General features: G+C 39.1%; 1 protein-coding gene across 6 annotated transcripts in view; it reads left to right on the plus strand.

The window, feature by feature from the left end:
- CRK (CRK proto-oncogene, adaptor protein) overlaps positions 1-18,227 on the plus strand; it is a 49,712-nt gene extending 31,485 nt beyond the window's left edge. For 3 of the 6 annotated variants that reach the window (XM_073315697.1, XM_073315694.1, XM_073315698.1), the window contains exon 3: positions 16,963-18,227. In XM_073315697.1, coding sequence (XP_073171798.1) covers positions 16,963-17,100 — 138 coding nt within the window. In that variant the 3' untranslated portion in view covers positions 17,101-18,227. Of the gene's footprint in view, positions 1-2,133; positions 2,207-16,962 lie in introns of those variants that run through there. The other 3 variants (XM_073315696.1, XM_073315699.1, XM_073315700.1) reach the window with 3 other exon arrangements.
- The last annotated feature ends 362 nt before the right edge of the window (positions 18,228-18,589 follow it).

Consider the following 18,589-nt stretch of genomic DNA (forward strand, 5'->3'; position numbering starts at 1 on the left):
GATGGATTCTGGGATATCATAGGTACCAGATGTACAAAAGCTCCGATATTGATGTTGTGGCATCTCTAGCAAACCAAAAAGAGCAGGTTTCAGAGTAACAGCCATGTTAGTCTGTATTTGCAAAAAGAAAAGGAGTACTTGTGGCACCTTAGAGACTAACCAATTTATTTGAGCATGAGCTTTCGTGAGCTACAGCTCACTTCATCGGATGCATACCGTGGAAGTCTGCTGTTTGCATCCGATGAAGTGAGCTGTAGCTCACGAAAGCTCATGCTCAAATAAATTGGTTAGTCTCTAAGGTGCCACAAGTACTCCTTTTCTTTTTGCAAAAAGAGCAGGTTTTTTCCCCCCCCGCAAAGTTCAGTGAAATTTTAAATTATGTGTTGAGTGACACCATACCCTCCAATATCTCTAGCAGCCTTATTAGTGGGTACAGTTGTCACACATTTCTGGACTTCCCGCTTTAGGTTTAGTTCACATTTAAGGGAAAATTCCAGTGCAAAATTAAAGCTTATAAGTAAACTTTAATTATAAAGAATTAAGCTCTGAAGAAAATGTATGTTAAAATTAAATGTACATTAACAGAAAGCTGCTGTGTTGATTGGTGATACAAAGTGGGATTGAAAGTATTTATTTTCCCTTAGAAAGCACTGGAAATGTAGGTTGTCTTGTGCAGTCCTTTTATAAGGGGCAAATTACATGCAGGTGCCTTGGGCAGGTCTTCCAGTAGTAGAGTTCATGGGATTGGACACTCATCTCTTCATGATAAATGACCTATCAGCCTGCCAGAGTTTGTAAGGTCTCCATGGAGACCTTTTCTGCCCTGTTCCAAATGAATTTAGAGAATACCACTGGCACAGGGGTTCTTAAACTTCATTGCACCGCGACCCCCTTATGATAACAAAAATTACTACATGACCCCAGGAGGGGGGATCAAAGCCTGAGCCCGCCCGAGCCCCACTGCCTTGGGCGGGGGCAGTGGGGGAAGCTGAAGCCCAAGGACTTCAGCCTCAGGCATGGGGGAGCATGTAACCTAAGCCCCACCACCTGGAGCTGAAGCCTTTGGACTTTGGCTTTGGCCCTGGGTGGTGGGGCTCCAGCTTTGGCTTTGGCTAACACCAAAGCCCTGGCAACCCCATTAAAACAGGGTTTCGACCCACTTTGGGGTCCAGACCTAAAGTTTGAGAACTGCTGAAATCTTCTTTCCTAACTAAAGCCATGAAGTTGTAGTGTCACAGGGTCTGCTCACCACTAGTGTGCCTCCTCCAGTTCACTCTGGGGATTAGCTGATTTCAGGTCCAATGCCTCTTTTCCATCTCTCACCACATACCCTGCCTTCTCTTCCTGGCTCTCAGCAAGGCAAGATGCTTTGTGGTCGTAGCTGAGCCCTCTGGCCAAGTCAGATGTGTCCTCCCCTTCCGGTATCAAAGTCTCTTTGTGTGAACGGGCTCAGGCAGTCTTCCCATTCACTGCCCAGCCAGTGCCACTTCCCCAGTAGCTGGTAGGGGAACTTGGGCCTACCCCCCTACTCCAAGTTCCAGCTCAGGGTTCCTCTAATCACCAGCCAAGGTCTGTTCCATTCTGGACCTTACTGCCTCTTCCCTGGACCTTTCCTAACCTTCTGACTCCGCCTCCTCTGGGTTTGTTAGCTTCAAAGCTCCTTCCTCCCACGGAGTGACTGTAGGGTACTTCCCTGCAGCCTCCTGCTGCCAACTTCCCATCTTTATAAACCCAGCCCAGCTCGTTCCTCCTCAGCTGGGCTCCCTTATTATTCAGTCAAGGCAGGAGTGCTGGAACAATTTGTATACTGGGGGTGCTGAAAGCCATTGAACCAAACTGTCAACCCTGTATACAATGAAAACTACTTCAAGCCAGGGGGTGCAGCAGCACCCCCAGTTCCAGCATCTATGAGTCAGGGGATTACTAAGACACCTGATTCCCCTCAGCTGTGGCCTGTGTGGTTAATTGACCCCCTTTTTATCCTACATTATCCCCTTCCAGGCAAGCATGGGTGAACACCCCATAACACCCTAGAGACTCAGCTGTTTAAAATAGGGGGTGGGGATTGCACTGATTGTGCTTGACAAGTTAAGGATTTAACTAAGATTGGATTCCCTTTTTCCTTTTTCATAGAATCCTAGAAATGTAGAGCTGGAAGGGATCTCCAGAGATCATCTAGTCTGCGCACATGCTGAGCCAGGACCAAGTATACCTAGACCATCCCTGACAGGGGTTTTTCTAACTTGTTCTTAAAAACTTTGAATGGTGGGAATTGCACAACCTCCCTTGGTAACCTATTCCAGTGATTAACTATCCTCATATTTAGAAAGCTTTTCCTAATATCTGATCTAAATTTTCATTGCTGCAAATTAAGCCTGTTACTTGTTCTCCTACTACCTTTCAGTGGACATGGAGAACAATTAATCACTGTCCTCTTTATAGCAGCCCTTGACATATTTGAAGACTTGTCCTTCTTCGGTTGTCTTTTCTCAAGATTAACATGAGTCCATTTTTTTAACCTTTCCTCATAGGTCAGGTTTTTTAAACCTTTGATCATATTTGTAGTTCTCCTCTAGACTCTCTCCAGTTTCTCCTTTCCTCAAACATAGCACCTAAAACTGGACACAGTACTCCATCGGAGGCCTCACCTGTGCTGAGTATAGTAGGACAATTACCTCCTATGTCTTACATACAACACTTTTGTTAATACACCCCAGAATTTTCATCTAATTGTTGGCTCATATTCAATTTGTAATCCACTATAACCCCTAGATCCTTTTCAGCAATACAGTTGCCTAGCCAGTTATTCCGTTTTGTATTTGTGCATAAATTTTTTACTTCCTCATTGTAGTACTTTGCTCTTATCTATACTGAATATCATAGTGTTGATTTCAGACCAGTTCTCCAATTTGTCATGGTCATTTTGAATTCTAATCCTGTCCTCCAAAGTACTTCCAAGTTCCAACCTCTCCCAGCTTGGTGTCATCGGCAAATTTTATAAGCATATTCTCACTCCATTATCTAAGTCACTAATGAGAATACTGAATAGTACTGGACCCAAGACAAACCCCTGTGGGATCCCACTGGGTGGATCCTCCCAGTTTGACAGCAAATCATTGATAACTATTTTTTGAATGTTTTTTCAACCAGTTGTGCACCCATTTTATAGTACCTTCATCTAGTTTGCTTATTTTATTTACATTTGAACTACCATGTATGTAGGGCTTAAAATTTTTGTGAAACATCTACTAGCCCAAGGGCTGAGCCTACCAACGAGGATGCAAAATACCAATTCTGCCATGTCCCTCACAATTTAAAGAAATACAAATAGTTGTATGGTTCTTGTTCTTTCTCTAGTATTGGCAATTCTGATTTTTAAAAAATTGCCCTTACATTTCTCTTCCCCCTTCCTGGCTTCACTCCACACAATTTTTTTTGTCTCACATAGATCACTGTGTATCTTACTGAGTTGTTTCCACTGTGTGTTTCGTTTCCCTATACCCTGTGCACTCTACCTCCTCCCAAATATTAGTCTTGATCTCTTCCCCCATCTGTCTCTTAGTACCATATTCCTCTAATTTCCTTAAATCTTTCTCTTTTCTCTCCAGTATACACTGTACCCTATTTGTGCATCTGTACCCTACCCTGGTCATGCACCTACTCTGTCTGCACTGTGTCTGCTGTCTAAGGAGACAGCACTCCATTGACTTATATTCAGTTAATATTTGGAAAAATTTCCACATAGCCATAAGGGCAAGAGACTAATGTTTTTTAAGGAAAGCTTTGATCCTGCAGAGGCTGACTGTGCTGCTTGGGAAAATTTTCTGCTTGCCCCAGGCAAGTGGCTTTTTCAAGCCCTGTATTTGTGATCCAGACTACAAATAGTATTTTTGTACTGCCTCCATAAGATTAAAAGTAGTGTATTTTAGAAAAGCCCAAGAAAAGAGCTGATCTCTGGAGGAAGTGACACCCTGACAAAGGATATACTGAATATTGGAAGAAAGATAGAATATGCATATCAGATGTTGTAAAATTAAAGCTATGTTGATATGCATAAATGTTCACTTTCAAACATAGTCAAGGAAATGAAGGTTTAGAATCTCACTAAGGATGTAAATGATCTTGAAATACCATCAACCCCTCTTCCTCATTACTTTGTTACAAAGGGTATACCTTGTTTAGATCCTTTATGGAGCACTAGTGGGACTCTGTGTAACTCTCTTTATCTTTGGGCCAGTGGAGATCATTATGTGGTAAATGCCTGGTTTTTGCTGTAAAAGTATATCAGCTACAGCTAGTGTAATGAAGATGGAGTTAAAGTTCTGAGGTAACTGCACCTCTGACCTTGTGGCCTCCTTGAGGGCACTATTCTCAGGCCTCTTGCCATTTCCTTTTTCTCAGCAGGAACCTATATTCTTCTCCCTCCAGACAAGGGATTTAGGCTGCAATTTCCTCCTACAGCTCACTAGGATCACTTTAGCACAGTGGTTCTCAAACTGGGGGTCAGGACCCCTCAAGGGGTCACAAGGTTATTACATGGGGGGGTTGCGAGCCGTCAGCCTCCACCCCAAACCCTGTTTTGCCTCCAGCATTTATAATGGTGATAAATATATTTAAAAGTGTTTTTAATTTATAAGGGGGGTTGCACTCAGAGGCTTGCTATGTGAAAGGGGTCACCAGTACAAAAGTTTGAGAACCACTGCTTTAGCAAGTCTGAATTAAGTTCAGCAACTACTTTCCTGATACCTTCTGCGGGCTATGACGGTTAATCAGTGGCCAACCAGCCTTCATGAAGCAAAGTATTTATATAGAGAAAACAAAAAAACAGCTTATATATATTCCAGTCTTACTAGGTGTCGGCAATCTTCTACATGGGGACCCTGGTGTGTTTGAAAATCCATCAAACCATTTCAGCAAGGTTTGCCCCAGTTGGTTACAGTTTCATTTTAGATCTTGGATCCAATGAGTGATACCTCGTGCCCCCCACCCATAGCAAGCTGACCACTAAATACAGTTCTCATTTCTTTGTCTGCTGGGCCTCTTGAACTGGGTCAAAAGCAGTATGTGCAGTTTACCGCAAGGTGTAGTACTTCTGTAAACTTGTTAACCTGCCTAGAGATGTGTAGTAATTACCCTTAGAGACAGAGGTTCCTAATAGTTCATTCCTGTTTAGTGACTTCCCTTCAGTTACTGTATTGCTTGTCTTGTTTCAAGAAGGAAATTAACCTCTTTACACCCAGCACAGAACAATACAAGGTGAGAGGGAAAACTGAATTGCACGTATTCTTTCATAAATATAAATGTTTCCCAATTCTCTACAAATGGTATCGATAAACTCTCTGTAAAACCATTCTTTAAGGACATCTAAGCAAAGACAGAGCACTGTCTTCTTTTGTGCATTACCAGACTCTGTCAAATATTTGAAACAAAGCATTGGAATGCCAAGTTTTGAAGCTGATTTAAGAAGCTCTAACTTAACTTTGATTGGTTATTGAGAGTTAAATTGTTAATTTAAAAACAAATTAAAAGCTATTGTAATAACTTGGAAACTGATTATGCCTGCTTTCCAGTGAGGTGAAGATTTTTTTCACTCTTACTTTGCTTTATCAATCTAAAGAGATTGGAAGTATTACTGACAGGTCACATCCAAATGAGAGAGCGCTTCATTCACTAAATGGAGATAGTGAAACAGGGACAAAGACTACTAAAATATAGAAATCTCCCCTTTTGATAACCTTCATTGAAAGTCTCTAAACCAGAACAACTATTTTTCTTAACTGTGTATAGTGGGACTGTGTGCCAAAGGGACAAGTTAAATTTGCCTTGGGAACCATAATTCTTACTTTACTGACTCTGGTTGCTATTTGAAATATATAACAATGCACTAAAGAGGCTTTATCATTTTCATATTGTACATTCTTGTGAGGAATGGGCAAGGGAACACTTCTATTAAAAAAGAAAAAAAAAAGAGGTGCCAAGATAAGTTACTACAAGATTTATAATATAAAAAAACCTTAAAAACCAAATTATCTGTTTTGTAGTATATTTTACCTAGAATTTAATTATAGATTGTTATCTAATCACAAGCTTTGCCTGTTATTGCTTACCATCTAAACATATTGATCCATATATACTGGTGTCTCACAGCCCATTTTTCAGGTTATGCCAGCACAGAGGAATTGCAAAACAGCCATAAAGCCCCTTGAGAATACTTCCAGTACAGTGGGATTCCGACAAGCTCAGAGCTGGCTCCATTGTCTCCATGCCTCCCCCAGTGCAGAGTGCACTAGTAGAAGCAGGAGGTCAACGGGGGGGGGCATGGCTGAGGGGTACCCCTTTGCTCCATCTGTTTCCCAGTGCTGCTAGTTCTTCATTCACCACCAGGTGCTGCAATGTCTTCAAGGCTACCCCAGTGGTTCTCAACCTTTCCAGACTACTGTACCCCTTTCTGGAGTCTGATTTGTCTTGCACATCCCAAGTTTCACCTCACTTAAAAACTACTTAGTTACAAAAACAGACATAAAAATATGAAAGGGTTACAGCACACTATTACTGAAAAATTGCTAACTTTCTCATTTTCTCTGTATGAAATTTTAGTTTGTACTTACTTCTCTAGTGCTTTTTATGTAACCTGTTGTAAAACTAGGCAAATATCTAGAAGATTTGATGTATCTCCTGGAAGACCTCTGTGTACCCCCTGGGGTACACATACCTCTGGTTGAGAACCCCTGGGCTACCCTAACCTGCAGTCCCAGGATAGGAGAGATGCAAACCACCTCTGTTCCACTGTTCCTGTGTGGTGAGCTCTGAATTGTCTCTCTTCAGCACTCTCACTTCATTTCCAATTATCCCTTTTGAAATTCACATACACTGTCACATCTAGAACAGAAGATTTAACCATATCAGAGAAAATATTTGAATCTATGGAAAAACTTGATTATAACACATTGGTAAAACCTTTGTTATACTAAAGGCAAAATAAACTGAAAGTAGGTTTCTGGAACATTTCAACAATGGATGAAACAACAAAAGCTGTGCAGGTGATGAAAGAAATGGAGACACACAATTTTGAAATTCTTGAGGTACATTAATGTCAATGGCCAAGAGCTGATAAAAAGCATTTTTTAAAAAAAGGTCAGTGTAATTGGGAAGGCAAGATGGTTAGTGCTCAGGAATAGCATTAACTATGACTTCCAAAGAAAAAAATCATATAGACAGTGGGAGCTGATTAACAGCAGATTGTTTCAAACATGATACAAATATGACAATTATACAGTGTTATGCACCAACAGACAACAACAGTAAGATCAATGATCATTTCTACAGTTGCCAACAAACTCTGACAATATTCCCAAGCATGACATTTGCTTAATAATGGTGGACTTCAGTGCCAACATTGGGGATTATGATGACAGAATGGATAAAGCAATGGGCAAGCATGACCTTGGTTTCTAAAATCAGAATGGAGAAAGACTGATAGAACTGTCTGGTATCAGGGCTTGTAATTGATGGAACACTATTCCCAGACAAAGTTATACATAAAGTAACTTGGACTTTCCCAGATGGAATGGCAGCATTAGATGGCAAAGGAGTTTTAAAGCTCTCAACAGCTATTCTGGAAAAAATTCATTTGCTAATGAAAGCAGTGTTAACATACTATATCTGCCTCATAGCGTGTTGCAGCATTTCAGTCTGGAGGTGATGAATATATGGATCATTTTGGCCAGATCATCATCTGGGAGCTAGGTGTGAAGTTCTACTTGCCAGCTGAAGGTAGAAAAAGGCATATTTCACCACTGATACAACATGGGTGTCTTGATCTAGTGATGAGCTGAACAGGACTTGAAGCTTTGTACCATTTTGATGAATAGGGGTTAGATGCTTTCTGTGGAAGGGGAAGATCAGCGTCTTGGTTAGTTGTCTGAAACATTTTCCCCTTTTCCTAACTACTGTTGCTTAAACTAAACTCAGGCAAGACCAATGGAAACTGCTCTCTTGAAGATGTTATGATATCCTAGTCATAGCATTGGCTGCTTCTGTGGAAAGTGACATACAGCTGAATGTCACCAGCATATTGCTGGTAATGAAACACATGATATTTTGCCTCTTCAACTCTTATGTAGATATTGGGTGGGAAGAGAGGATAAATCCTTGAGGGGAGAGGAGAGGAGAGATACTTGGGGGCCTCATGAGCTGAAGGTTTTAGCATTACCACTCTGGGTCCTGTTCGAGAATATGTAATTCTGTACTGTCTGCCACCATGCATGGTGGTCACCAGCACCTTATGATCAACTGTCCTGAAAGATGCATTAAAGATTGAGTAATATGAATGTTGACCTATGGTCTCTGGAGAAGAGTTTCAAAGGCACAAATAAAAGTTAGATCCCTAATTCGTATTGAAAGTCATTTGAAGTCAGGCCACCTAAGGCCAGATTTAAAAAGGTATTTAGGCACCTAATGATGCAGACAGGCATCTAGTAGGATTTAGAATACTGAGGTTGGTTGCCTAATATGACTATTCACTCCAGTAAATCCCACTAGATGCCTGTCTGCAATGTTAGGTGCCTAAGTACCTTTGCAAATCTGACCGCCAATCACCATTTGTGCCTTTTGAAAATCTCCCCCTATATTCATTGTCATAGATCATCATTTAGTGCTATGAGGACTGTATCCTAGTCTGAAGCCTAATTGCAATGAATCCAGGATGATGGCAGATGTTGCATGCTCTTGAAGTCTGGTTGTGTATAATCTCTCAATGATTTTTTACTAGCAATTGAGATTTTCTGTGTCTAGTATTGTTGCATCCACCTGTTGTCTCATGCTTGGCAAATTGAGACCAACATATTATCTGTTTTGGTCAACAAGTTGTTATACTGTTCTGCCAGCTCATCAGCCTTGTTTTGCCTTTCTAGGAGATGCTGGAAATGCAAATAATTCATGAGTTTCCACCAGGTTTGGCTCATTCCTCTTGTGAGGTAGAAGGAATGCTTTGGTCTTTGCGTAGAAGAAGACACAGTAAGAACAGCAAAGCAAAACCATTCATGTACCATGCCCAGTTCTAAGACAACAATCACATTCATCATGTAGCTCCAGAGATGGCATGTGTGCAAGGCATCCTGGATGTTGACATTATTGTATATTGTTGGAGTTCACTTGTCTTATCTCTTAATGATTTTGACTGGAAATTGAGAGGTTTCCTTCATCTACTATTCTGGAACCAGCTATTGTCTCATTTTATATCTAGATTATAATCTCAGTGTTTATACATGACCTAACACAATAGGGCTGTGATTTATGACACTTTTGCAATACAAATAATACATATTAATAATATTAGCTTCCTGAGAGTTAGGCAGAATACTTCATTTTTCAGGAATGTTGATAGGCTTGCTTTTCTGTGGCAAATGCGTTTTGATTTTCATTAGAAGTTGGCAGCGTTCTTTATTGTCATTCACTAGGCAGAATGGGAGTGCAAGAGATGGATCTGTTTTGCACTGGTGGCTCACATATTTCTCAGGTCTTGATCATGATTTTGAGCCATACTCCACACAGATGGTTAAATGACTAATGCATTCTGGTTTGGTTTAAAGTTTTCTGTTTAATAATGAATTCCTCTCATATTTGGTAGCTCTTTTCTGTAAAGTAGGATCAGCGCTCTTTCATTTCATGTTTGGATTATTCAGTCTGGATTAAACAGGCAGTTCACTAAACAGCATAGCTCTGTTGGCCATGGTTTATTCTGTGGTGATGATGGAGGAATAAGTTCTCTACTTTCATTATGAGAAGTCTTTGTGCTGTTAATGGATGGATTCAAAGTGGATTTCTTAGTATCAGTACTCTATCTGCCTGTGTATGCACTTCATCTGACAAAAGTTGTAAGTGAACTGTATTGATCTATGTGGAGGACAAGCAAATTGGATCAATGTTTCCACAAGCTCAGTAGCTTTGGCTCATTCCCCTGGACTCTTCCCCCCTCTCCCAGGCATATCACACTGTAAACCTTGTGTAATTGCTATCCACTGTCATTCCTAGGTGTCGGTCAGTATTACTGTTTTCCCAGATTCCTGCTACTTAGGGGTTCAGATTTTTTCCCCCTAACTGCATTTTTCCAAAATTAATCTTTTTGTTTTTACCCTGTTTCTAATCGCTAGTTCCCTTTTTATTCTCTGACCTCTCTGGAGTTCAGTTCCTTTCAATTTCATATCTTTAAATTGCAGTAGTGTGCTGTCTACCTCCTCTTCTGGATCATTTAATTAACTAGTTAAATAAATCCAGTCCTAATTTTGATCAGTATGGTGTCTCACTAGATGCACACTCTCTTCTGTTCCCCATTTCCCAGTTCAGTACTTTCCATTGTCAAGTCTTTTAAGCCAATTTTAATCCACCTGAGTGTTCTTAGCCAAGACAATGTAACTAAAGCCCTACAAGACACAAATTACATCCGATGCTCGAAAAACATCAGATACCTAACAGCAAGAGGCTGCTACTAAAGAGTTGAAGGTGGGCCACCAGCAAGTCCAGGTGCCACAGCTCTAGTGCCTTGACTGCTATAGAAGCAGCAAAGAGACATATATAATTCTTAAATTTAAATTGTACAGCAATTGAGTTAGGAGCCCTGATTGGTCATGGAAAGCTTCCTGTTTGCCTGTGGCAAATAGATTAGTGGGTTTTTTCCAAATGTGCTTTTCATGGAAACTTCTTTATTAATCATATTACAAAACAAAAACAAAAACAAAAAATCCTCAAGGTGCCTCTATCGCCAAATGATCATATTGTTTCTGTTCATGCACTCCTGATCCTTTTCCTCTGATCTCATTTTAATTTAAATATAGAATGTAATCTCCATGGGAGGCAGGAATTCCATGTTTATCTGTTCTATAAAGCACCATGTGCGTATGTGGCACAACGTTAAGTAATACTAAATTGAGCACTGTTGCATCTGCTGTGCCCTCGTCATTCCCTAAAGAGCAATGAATTTTGTCTGACTTACTTGGCGGTTCAGTTGTCCTATAGACAGTTCAATCAGAAAATGGAATTTGGAGAAGCTGGACTTCGAAAAAAGGGGATAGTTTAATTTCTTACATCTTAATATTTTTATAAAAGCCCTATTTTAAAATTGGCTTTGTCTAGAAACAACTTCATATTTACTGTTCATCCTGGGAGTAGTTCTGATAAGGATTGCCCCTATGAGAGCTTAAATAAACTTGCCTTAAATAAAAAGTACCTATGGCAAGGTAATTTCAATGGAGCATTCAATCCCCGTTGTCATGGCTTTGATGACAAAGCATCACTTTAAAGCAGTCTTACCGGTAGAGAACTTTTGCAGATATCATGTGTCCAAATCTGTTCACACAGATTCAGAGTGCCTGGCTCACTGAATTTTGGCTTAGCTACATAGCTAGTAAACCTTGTCAAGATATATTCCTCTAGGTCAAGAAATTTGTAAGCTCTGTTAGTTAAGTATTCATAGCTTGATAATTTACTAGCAGATAATTGATGAGAGATTGAAGAAAAAAATATTAACCACCTTTGGCTGTTCAGGAGTGTTTGAACTCCCAGACATAGGTATTCCATCACTAATTATATGAAATAGAAAAATATCCATGGTTTGTTATAGTGGAAGCAGCAGCAACCCTTTCTGTAGGGTGCCTAAAGCTTTCCGTTATTTAAAAATAATAATCTTACAGTTTTTCTCTAAAGAATTCTAATACAACCATGGGTTAGAGCAAACTTAAATTTGGCAGGAAGACAGTCTTGGGGGTAAGGAGCTGACTTTTGTTGGCTTCATGAAAATCTGTTCACATTAGACAGAGTTATAAGCTATTGAAAACTGACCATTGCCTGTCTGTGCTTCACAAGTTACAGCTTGTTTTTAGTTTGCTGCTAAACCCCTTCAAGATTCCACTGTCACTGTGCATGCACTGTCCGGTTTTTCACATTAGTAGTGCACACACAGACTAGAAACTCTGGATGGAACACAGCCAAGTGGATCATCCATGTCTATCTACATACTGCCGCGGCTTCTGTACTTACACAGTCAAATTACCTGTGGCTCAGGGGAAAACAAACTGAACAGGGAACCAGAAGACTATTAATTCTAATCTAATTTCTACCAACTGGTAGTAAAAATGCTGTGTCCTTCACAATCCTTTTTACTGAGCAGAGCCTTACAGGGTATGTCTACATAGCATGCTAGAGCCTGCCCATGAGAGTGAGCCTCCCAGTCTGGGCTGACTAGTGCTCTAAAACTAGCTGTATAGACAGCACTTTTTAATTGTGGCTTGGGCTCTTCAGCCCATCCCCTCCCTAGGGTTCAGAGCCTGAGCTCCAGCCCGAGTTGCAACTTCAAAGTGCTGTCTATACAGCTAGTTTTAGAGTGCTGTCATGAGCCCTGCTTACGCAATCTGTCAACCCAGGCTGGGAGGCTTTGTCATGTGGGCAGGCTCCAAAATGCTGTGTAGACATAAACTACATAGGTACAAATGACACTGTGTCTCTGTGTGCCAAATATTAGTGCTTGGCTAAGCTGTTAAATAGCACTAATCTAGCATTTGTAAAGCATGGGTAACAGTGCTGAAGGCTTTGTGCTCAAACCCTGCTGCTGATGCATGATATTTTTGGAGGTTTTGGGGGGTAGGATTTGTGACAGTTGCATATAATAGAACTTGGTTATGCCCTTTTTAAAAAGAGAAGAATGGCCAAAACAAAATCTAAGAAATCACATACAAAAAATCAGATTAAAATTGTTTAGGTTGCAAAGTCAAGCACTGTTTCTAGGAAATGCCAGATTTAAGGTGGTCTGGGCAGTGCTGAGGGAATTAAAGTTGTGTAGTGAATGAGGTTGTCTGTACCAGTCGCACATGGCTCCCAGTTTCACTTGCTCCGAAAACACTGGAAGGGGTACAGAGATTGATGCAGGGGACTGCAGGAAGAATGATATAACATAGATTAATGCCACTCAGGAGAACTTAGTTCTATTGCTGCCTCAGCCACAGACCTCCACTGTGATGGTCGTCAAGTTAATTGACCAGAATTTTTTGGAGGGAGTGTGTTCCGCATTTTCTGAGTGTCTAACCTTAGATACTTAGACGGTGAGTTTCAGAAGGGCTGAATGCTCAGTGACTGCAGCTGAAATACCTGGAAGCTCTAGCTGCTCAAAAACTCTGGTAGTAAATTGCTTGGAGAAGTGAGCACAGAGTTGAAAGTCAGGAGGTCCCGAGTCTCTGCCACTTATATCACTGTGACACCTTGGATAAGGTTGTTTGCCTTTTTCTCTCTATTTTCCCATCTGTAAAATGGCAATAAATATACTTGCCCATCTGATACTCAGGGTTGTAGAAGATTAATTAGTAGGGCTGTCGATTAATCGCAGTTAACTCACGATTAACTCAAAAAATTAACTGCGATTAAAAAAGTTAATTGCGATTAATCACACTGTTAAACAATTGAAATTTATTACATATTTTGGATGTTTTTCTACATTTTCAAATATATTGATTTCTGTTACAACACAGAATACAAAGTGTACAGTCCTCACATTATATTATTTTTATTACAAATATTTTCCATTGTAAAAATGATGAAAGAAATAGTATTTTTCAGTTCACCTTATACAAGTACTGTAGTGCAATCTCTTTATCTTGAAAGTGTAACTTACAAATGTAGATTTTTTTGGTTGTTACATAACTGTACTCAAAAACAAAACAGTGTAAAACTTTAGAGCCTACAAATCTACTCAGTCCTACTTCTTGTTCAGCCAATTGCTAAGACAAACAAGTTTATTTACATTTACGGGAGATACTGCTGCTTGCTTCTTATTTACAGTGTCACCTGAAAGTGAGAACAGGTTCCCATGGCACTTTTGTAGCCAGCATTGCAAGGTATTTACATGCCAGATATGCTAAACATTCATATGTCCCTTCATGCTTCGGCCTCCATTCTAGAGGACATGCTTCCATGCTGATGATGCTTGTTAAAAAAATAATGCATTCATTAAATTTGTGACTGAACTCCTTGGGGGAGAATTGAATGTCTCCTGTTCTGTTTTACCCACATTCTACCATATATTTCATGTTATAGCAGTCTTGGATGATGACCCAGCACATGTTCGTTTTAAGAATGCTTTCACAGGAGATTTGGCAAAATGCAAAGAAGGTACCAATGTGAGATTTCTAAGGATAGATACAGCACTCGACCCAAGGTTGAAGAATATGAAGTGCCTTCCAAAATCTGAGAGGGACGAGGTGTGGAGAATGCTTTCAGATGTCTTAAAGGCGTAACACTCTGATGTGGAAACTACAGAACCCGAACCACCAAAAAAGAAAATCAACCTTCTGCTCGTGGCATCTGATTCAGATAATGAAAATGAACAGGTGTCGGTCCACTCTGCTTTGATTGTTATCAAGCACAACCCGTCATCAGCATGGACGTATGTCTTCTGGAATGGTGGTTGAAGCATGAAGGGACATATGAATCTTTAGCGCATCTGGCATATAAATATCTTGTGATGCTGGCTACAACAATGCCATGTGAACACCTGTTCTCACTTTCAGGTGACATTGTAAACAAGACATGTGCAGCATTATCTCCTGCAAATTGTAACCAAATTTCTTTGTCTGAGCTATTTGCTGAAGTAGGACTGAGTGGATTTATAGGTTCTAACATTTTGCGTCATTTTATTTTTGAATGCGGTTATTTTTTGTATATAATTCTACATTTGTAAGTTCAACTTTCATGATAAAGAGATTGCACTATAGTATTTGTATTAGGTGAATTGAAATGTACTATTTTCTTTTGTTTTTTACAGTGCAAATATTTGTAATAAAAATTAAATATAAACTGAGCACTGTACACTTTGTATTCTGTGTTGTAATTGAAATGAATATATTTGAAAATGTAGAAAACATCCAAAAATATTTAAATAAATGGTATTCTATTATTAACAGTGCAATTAATTGTGATCAATTTTTTAATCACTTGACAGCCCTGTTAATTAGTTAATATCTGTACAGTGTGCTGAACATAACTGTTATAACAGTTCCAAGTACTCTAAAAAATCATCCCTAATTACAGGACACAAAAAATTAGTGAAGACTTGCAAATTCTTGTCTTTATCTCCCTGTACCTTGATTTCCTGGCTGTCAAATGGGAATATTGATACTCTGTCTCACAGAGCACTTATGAAGATAAATTAATGAATGTTTGTGACACTCAGATATGATAATAAGCACCATAGACAAGCCCATGAGTAAATTAATAACTACATATTCAGTGTGGCATTTGGATGATATGCAATAAATAGGACATAGGTCCACATGTAGTGGTCAGACTGGATAATTGTAAAGGTCCCTTCTCGTCTTATACATCTACCCATTCTCTGAGCATCATCCATCCAGTGTACTGAATTAGGTGAGTATTGAGGAAAAAATGATGTGTTTGCAATCATATAATTAAAAAAGGTTGTCATAATGTCTATGCACAAGTGAATAAAGTTCCACAAGCAGCCTTACATTTGGCATTACCTATAACTCTTGAGGGTTTGACTTTGCAACCAATTTACATTCTTCTAATTAGAGATTTTTCTGTGTACTCAAATATCTGCTATATTAATTGATCTGCAGTGTAGTTGTAGCCATGTTGGTCCTGGGATATTAGAGAGACAAGGAATAACTTCTGTTGGTGAGAAAGACACGCTTTAGAGCTGTTTGAGACTGCAAGTAAGCACTTTTCATAGAAAAATACTAGCATGAACAGTACCAAAATGAGTGTAACAAGGAATCAGATACTTTTCTGCACTATGTAGTAACAATGTACTTGTTCTTATCCTGTAGGTTGGTGATCTGGTAAAGGTCACAAAGAAGTTGGTCCCATAAAAGATATTACCTCACTCACCTTATCTCTCTAATATTAATTAAACAACACTTAAAATAAAATACGAAGGAAATTACTTATTCAAACACTGAACTTTTTAAAGTGTGATTAATTTTGGAATGTGGTAAAATATAGACCTAGAATGTAGTCTGACATTTACACCGACTTACTGTATGACTTTGGGCAAGTCACCTAATAGCTCTCTGTATTTTTCCTGTCTGTCAAATGGGGATAATGCTTGCCATACAACTGATCAAGCCTTAATGTTTGTGAAGTGCTCAGTCATATGGAAGATGCTCTAAATGCTGCTATTTATTACTATTACAATGTAATACCTTTAACTTGCTCTCCCAAACCAGAGAATTTCACCACTATACTCTTATAGCTACCATTATCACCTTTTTCTGTGCTCATGGTCTTGCAACACTCCTTTGAGGAATTGTTGACACTGAGCAGGGCTGTTGTATCTGACCTATTATTTCTTAAAATATTTTGCTCAACCTTTCAGTTGTATTTGAGATGTCCCTTTTTTTAAAGAGCTGTTAGGTTTCCAATATCGTAATGTATTTCCTTTATACACTTGCAAACTGTCTTCCCTCTTATGTTCAGTTATTGGTCCCACCCAGGAGAAATGCAAGCATCTAATGTTAGTTCAGCAATAATTAATTTACCACAACAGGAGGGCTGATTTGTCAAGCCACAAGAACACACTGAAAGAGACTGGTGCAGGGTTGCAGAGTCTATACTGTAGGTAGGGTGACCACATGTCCCGAGTTTATAGGGACTGTCCTGATATTTGGGGCTTTTTTTATATGGACTCCTATTACCCCCCGTCCCGATTTTTCACACTTGCTATCTGGTCACCCTAACTGTAGGTAGTCTATCCACACATTGCTGCATTTCTCTCTCTGTTTTTCTGTTTTCTTCAAGAGTTTAATAATTTGGATTAGGCTGTTCTGCCAAAGACTGACTATTTGAGACAGCAAGAAGACTTTATTGAAGAGTACAAATGTAAACTGTACCAAAATGAGGTTAACAAGGAATTAAATACTCTTCTACACTATGTAATAACACTTTGTTCCTGTCCTGCAGGTCGGTGAGCTGGTCAAGGTCACAAAGATTAATGTGAGTGGTCAATGGGAAGGAGAGTGTAATGGTAAACGTGGTCACTTTCCATTCACACATGTCCGCCTGCTGGACCAACAGAATCCTGATGAGGACTTCAGCTGAGTGTGGCTCAACAGTTTTGCTTACAGATGGGAACAGTCTCTCTGTATTTCACTGCAGCTGCCATTTAGACTGTGTTCCTACAGATGTCGAAAGGAGTATTGTTTATTCGAGCATTCTGATACCTGCAAACCCTGGGACTGAACACCACCATTCCTTAATCAAAACTGATGTTATTCAGGGTACGAAACTAGATAACCTATGTGTCAAGTAGCAGAACAAGTATATGATTGTAGGTTGTAATGCCTGCTTATGTTCATGTGCAGAGCATACCGTACCTTACCTGCAGCAGCAGATGGAGAAAGCAGCAATACATCTGTTGATTAGAGGTTTTAGCGTTCTCCAGTCCCATTGCTTATGTTGCTGCTTCCACAGGCAATGCAAATCAAACTTAGAAAATTCAGTGTATGGGTAGGAATTTCACAAACAGTTAATTCTGGAGCTTTTGCCTTTGTTTTCATTCTAACTTTCTTTGCCCTAACAAGTCTACATAATGTTTTGCACCAAGCAAATAATCTTTTTAGATGTAGAACATACATTGGGATAGCTTTGTGACTTACAGATATCTACCACTTCAATGGTAAATAAGAAATCAAATCCTCCTCTAGGTCTTCAGATGAGTTTGAGGACACTAGAGATTGGTTTCTTTAGTACTGATGCTTCAAACTTTCCTAGTAGCTAATTTAACTTCAAGTTGAGATGTTATATTAACACATCCTGATATTTTTTACCCACAAATACATGTTTTAAGGAATTGTAGACCTCCATACCAGTGCTGACAAATGTGTGCATAGCACTTTACTCATTAATTCATAGCTTCAAGGTAGTATTTGATTAATAAGTGTACTAAAATATGCAGCATTGCTCTGAAAAAGTAACACAGAGAACATTAGCCAGTTGTAAGAGATAAAATTAAATTACATTGAGACAGTTTCATAACTCCTTTATCCTTAGTGAATAGTCTTAGTCATTGGCTAGAGCAAATCAGTGTCAAATGTCTTGAACTAACAAGCCAAACATTACCTTTCTTTTAAAATAACTTTTGGGACTGCTCTGCTTGTTTCCATCTGTAAAGCATTTGATAGTGAATTCATGAGAAGATTTTATTTGTAATAAACTAATAGAAAATACTTTTGTGCTTCTGGACTGATTATAAAAAGGCATAATAGAGTAAAATACTACTTCATAGCAAATGATAAAAATCAGTGCATTGACTAGGTTATTATGCACTACTTGAATTTTCAACTTTTTCTACTAATCCTTATCTGATTTTCTTTAACATTAAAATTAGAATGGATGCAGTAAGTTTTGTAAATTAAAACAATAAGGTAACTATCCCTTCCCTGTATCTTAAATTAAGTTATCCAAATACAACAATCTAGTGACCAATATATTCAAAGTTATTTTGTAACTTTTGTGGCTACATTGTAAACGATTTTTCTAAATGGTTTAAAACTGAAACACCTCCTGGACATGTACAAGTAGTTAAATA

This window comes from Lepidochelys kempii, chromosome 17 (genome assembly GCF_965140265.1).
Source record: "Lepidochelys kempii isolate rLepKem1 chromosome 17, rLepKem1.hap2, whole genome shotgun sequence".
Taxonomy (NCBI): domain Eukaryota; kingdom Metazoa; phylum Chordata; order Testudines; family Cheloniidae; genus Lepidochelys; species Lepidochelys kempii.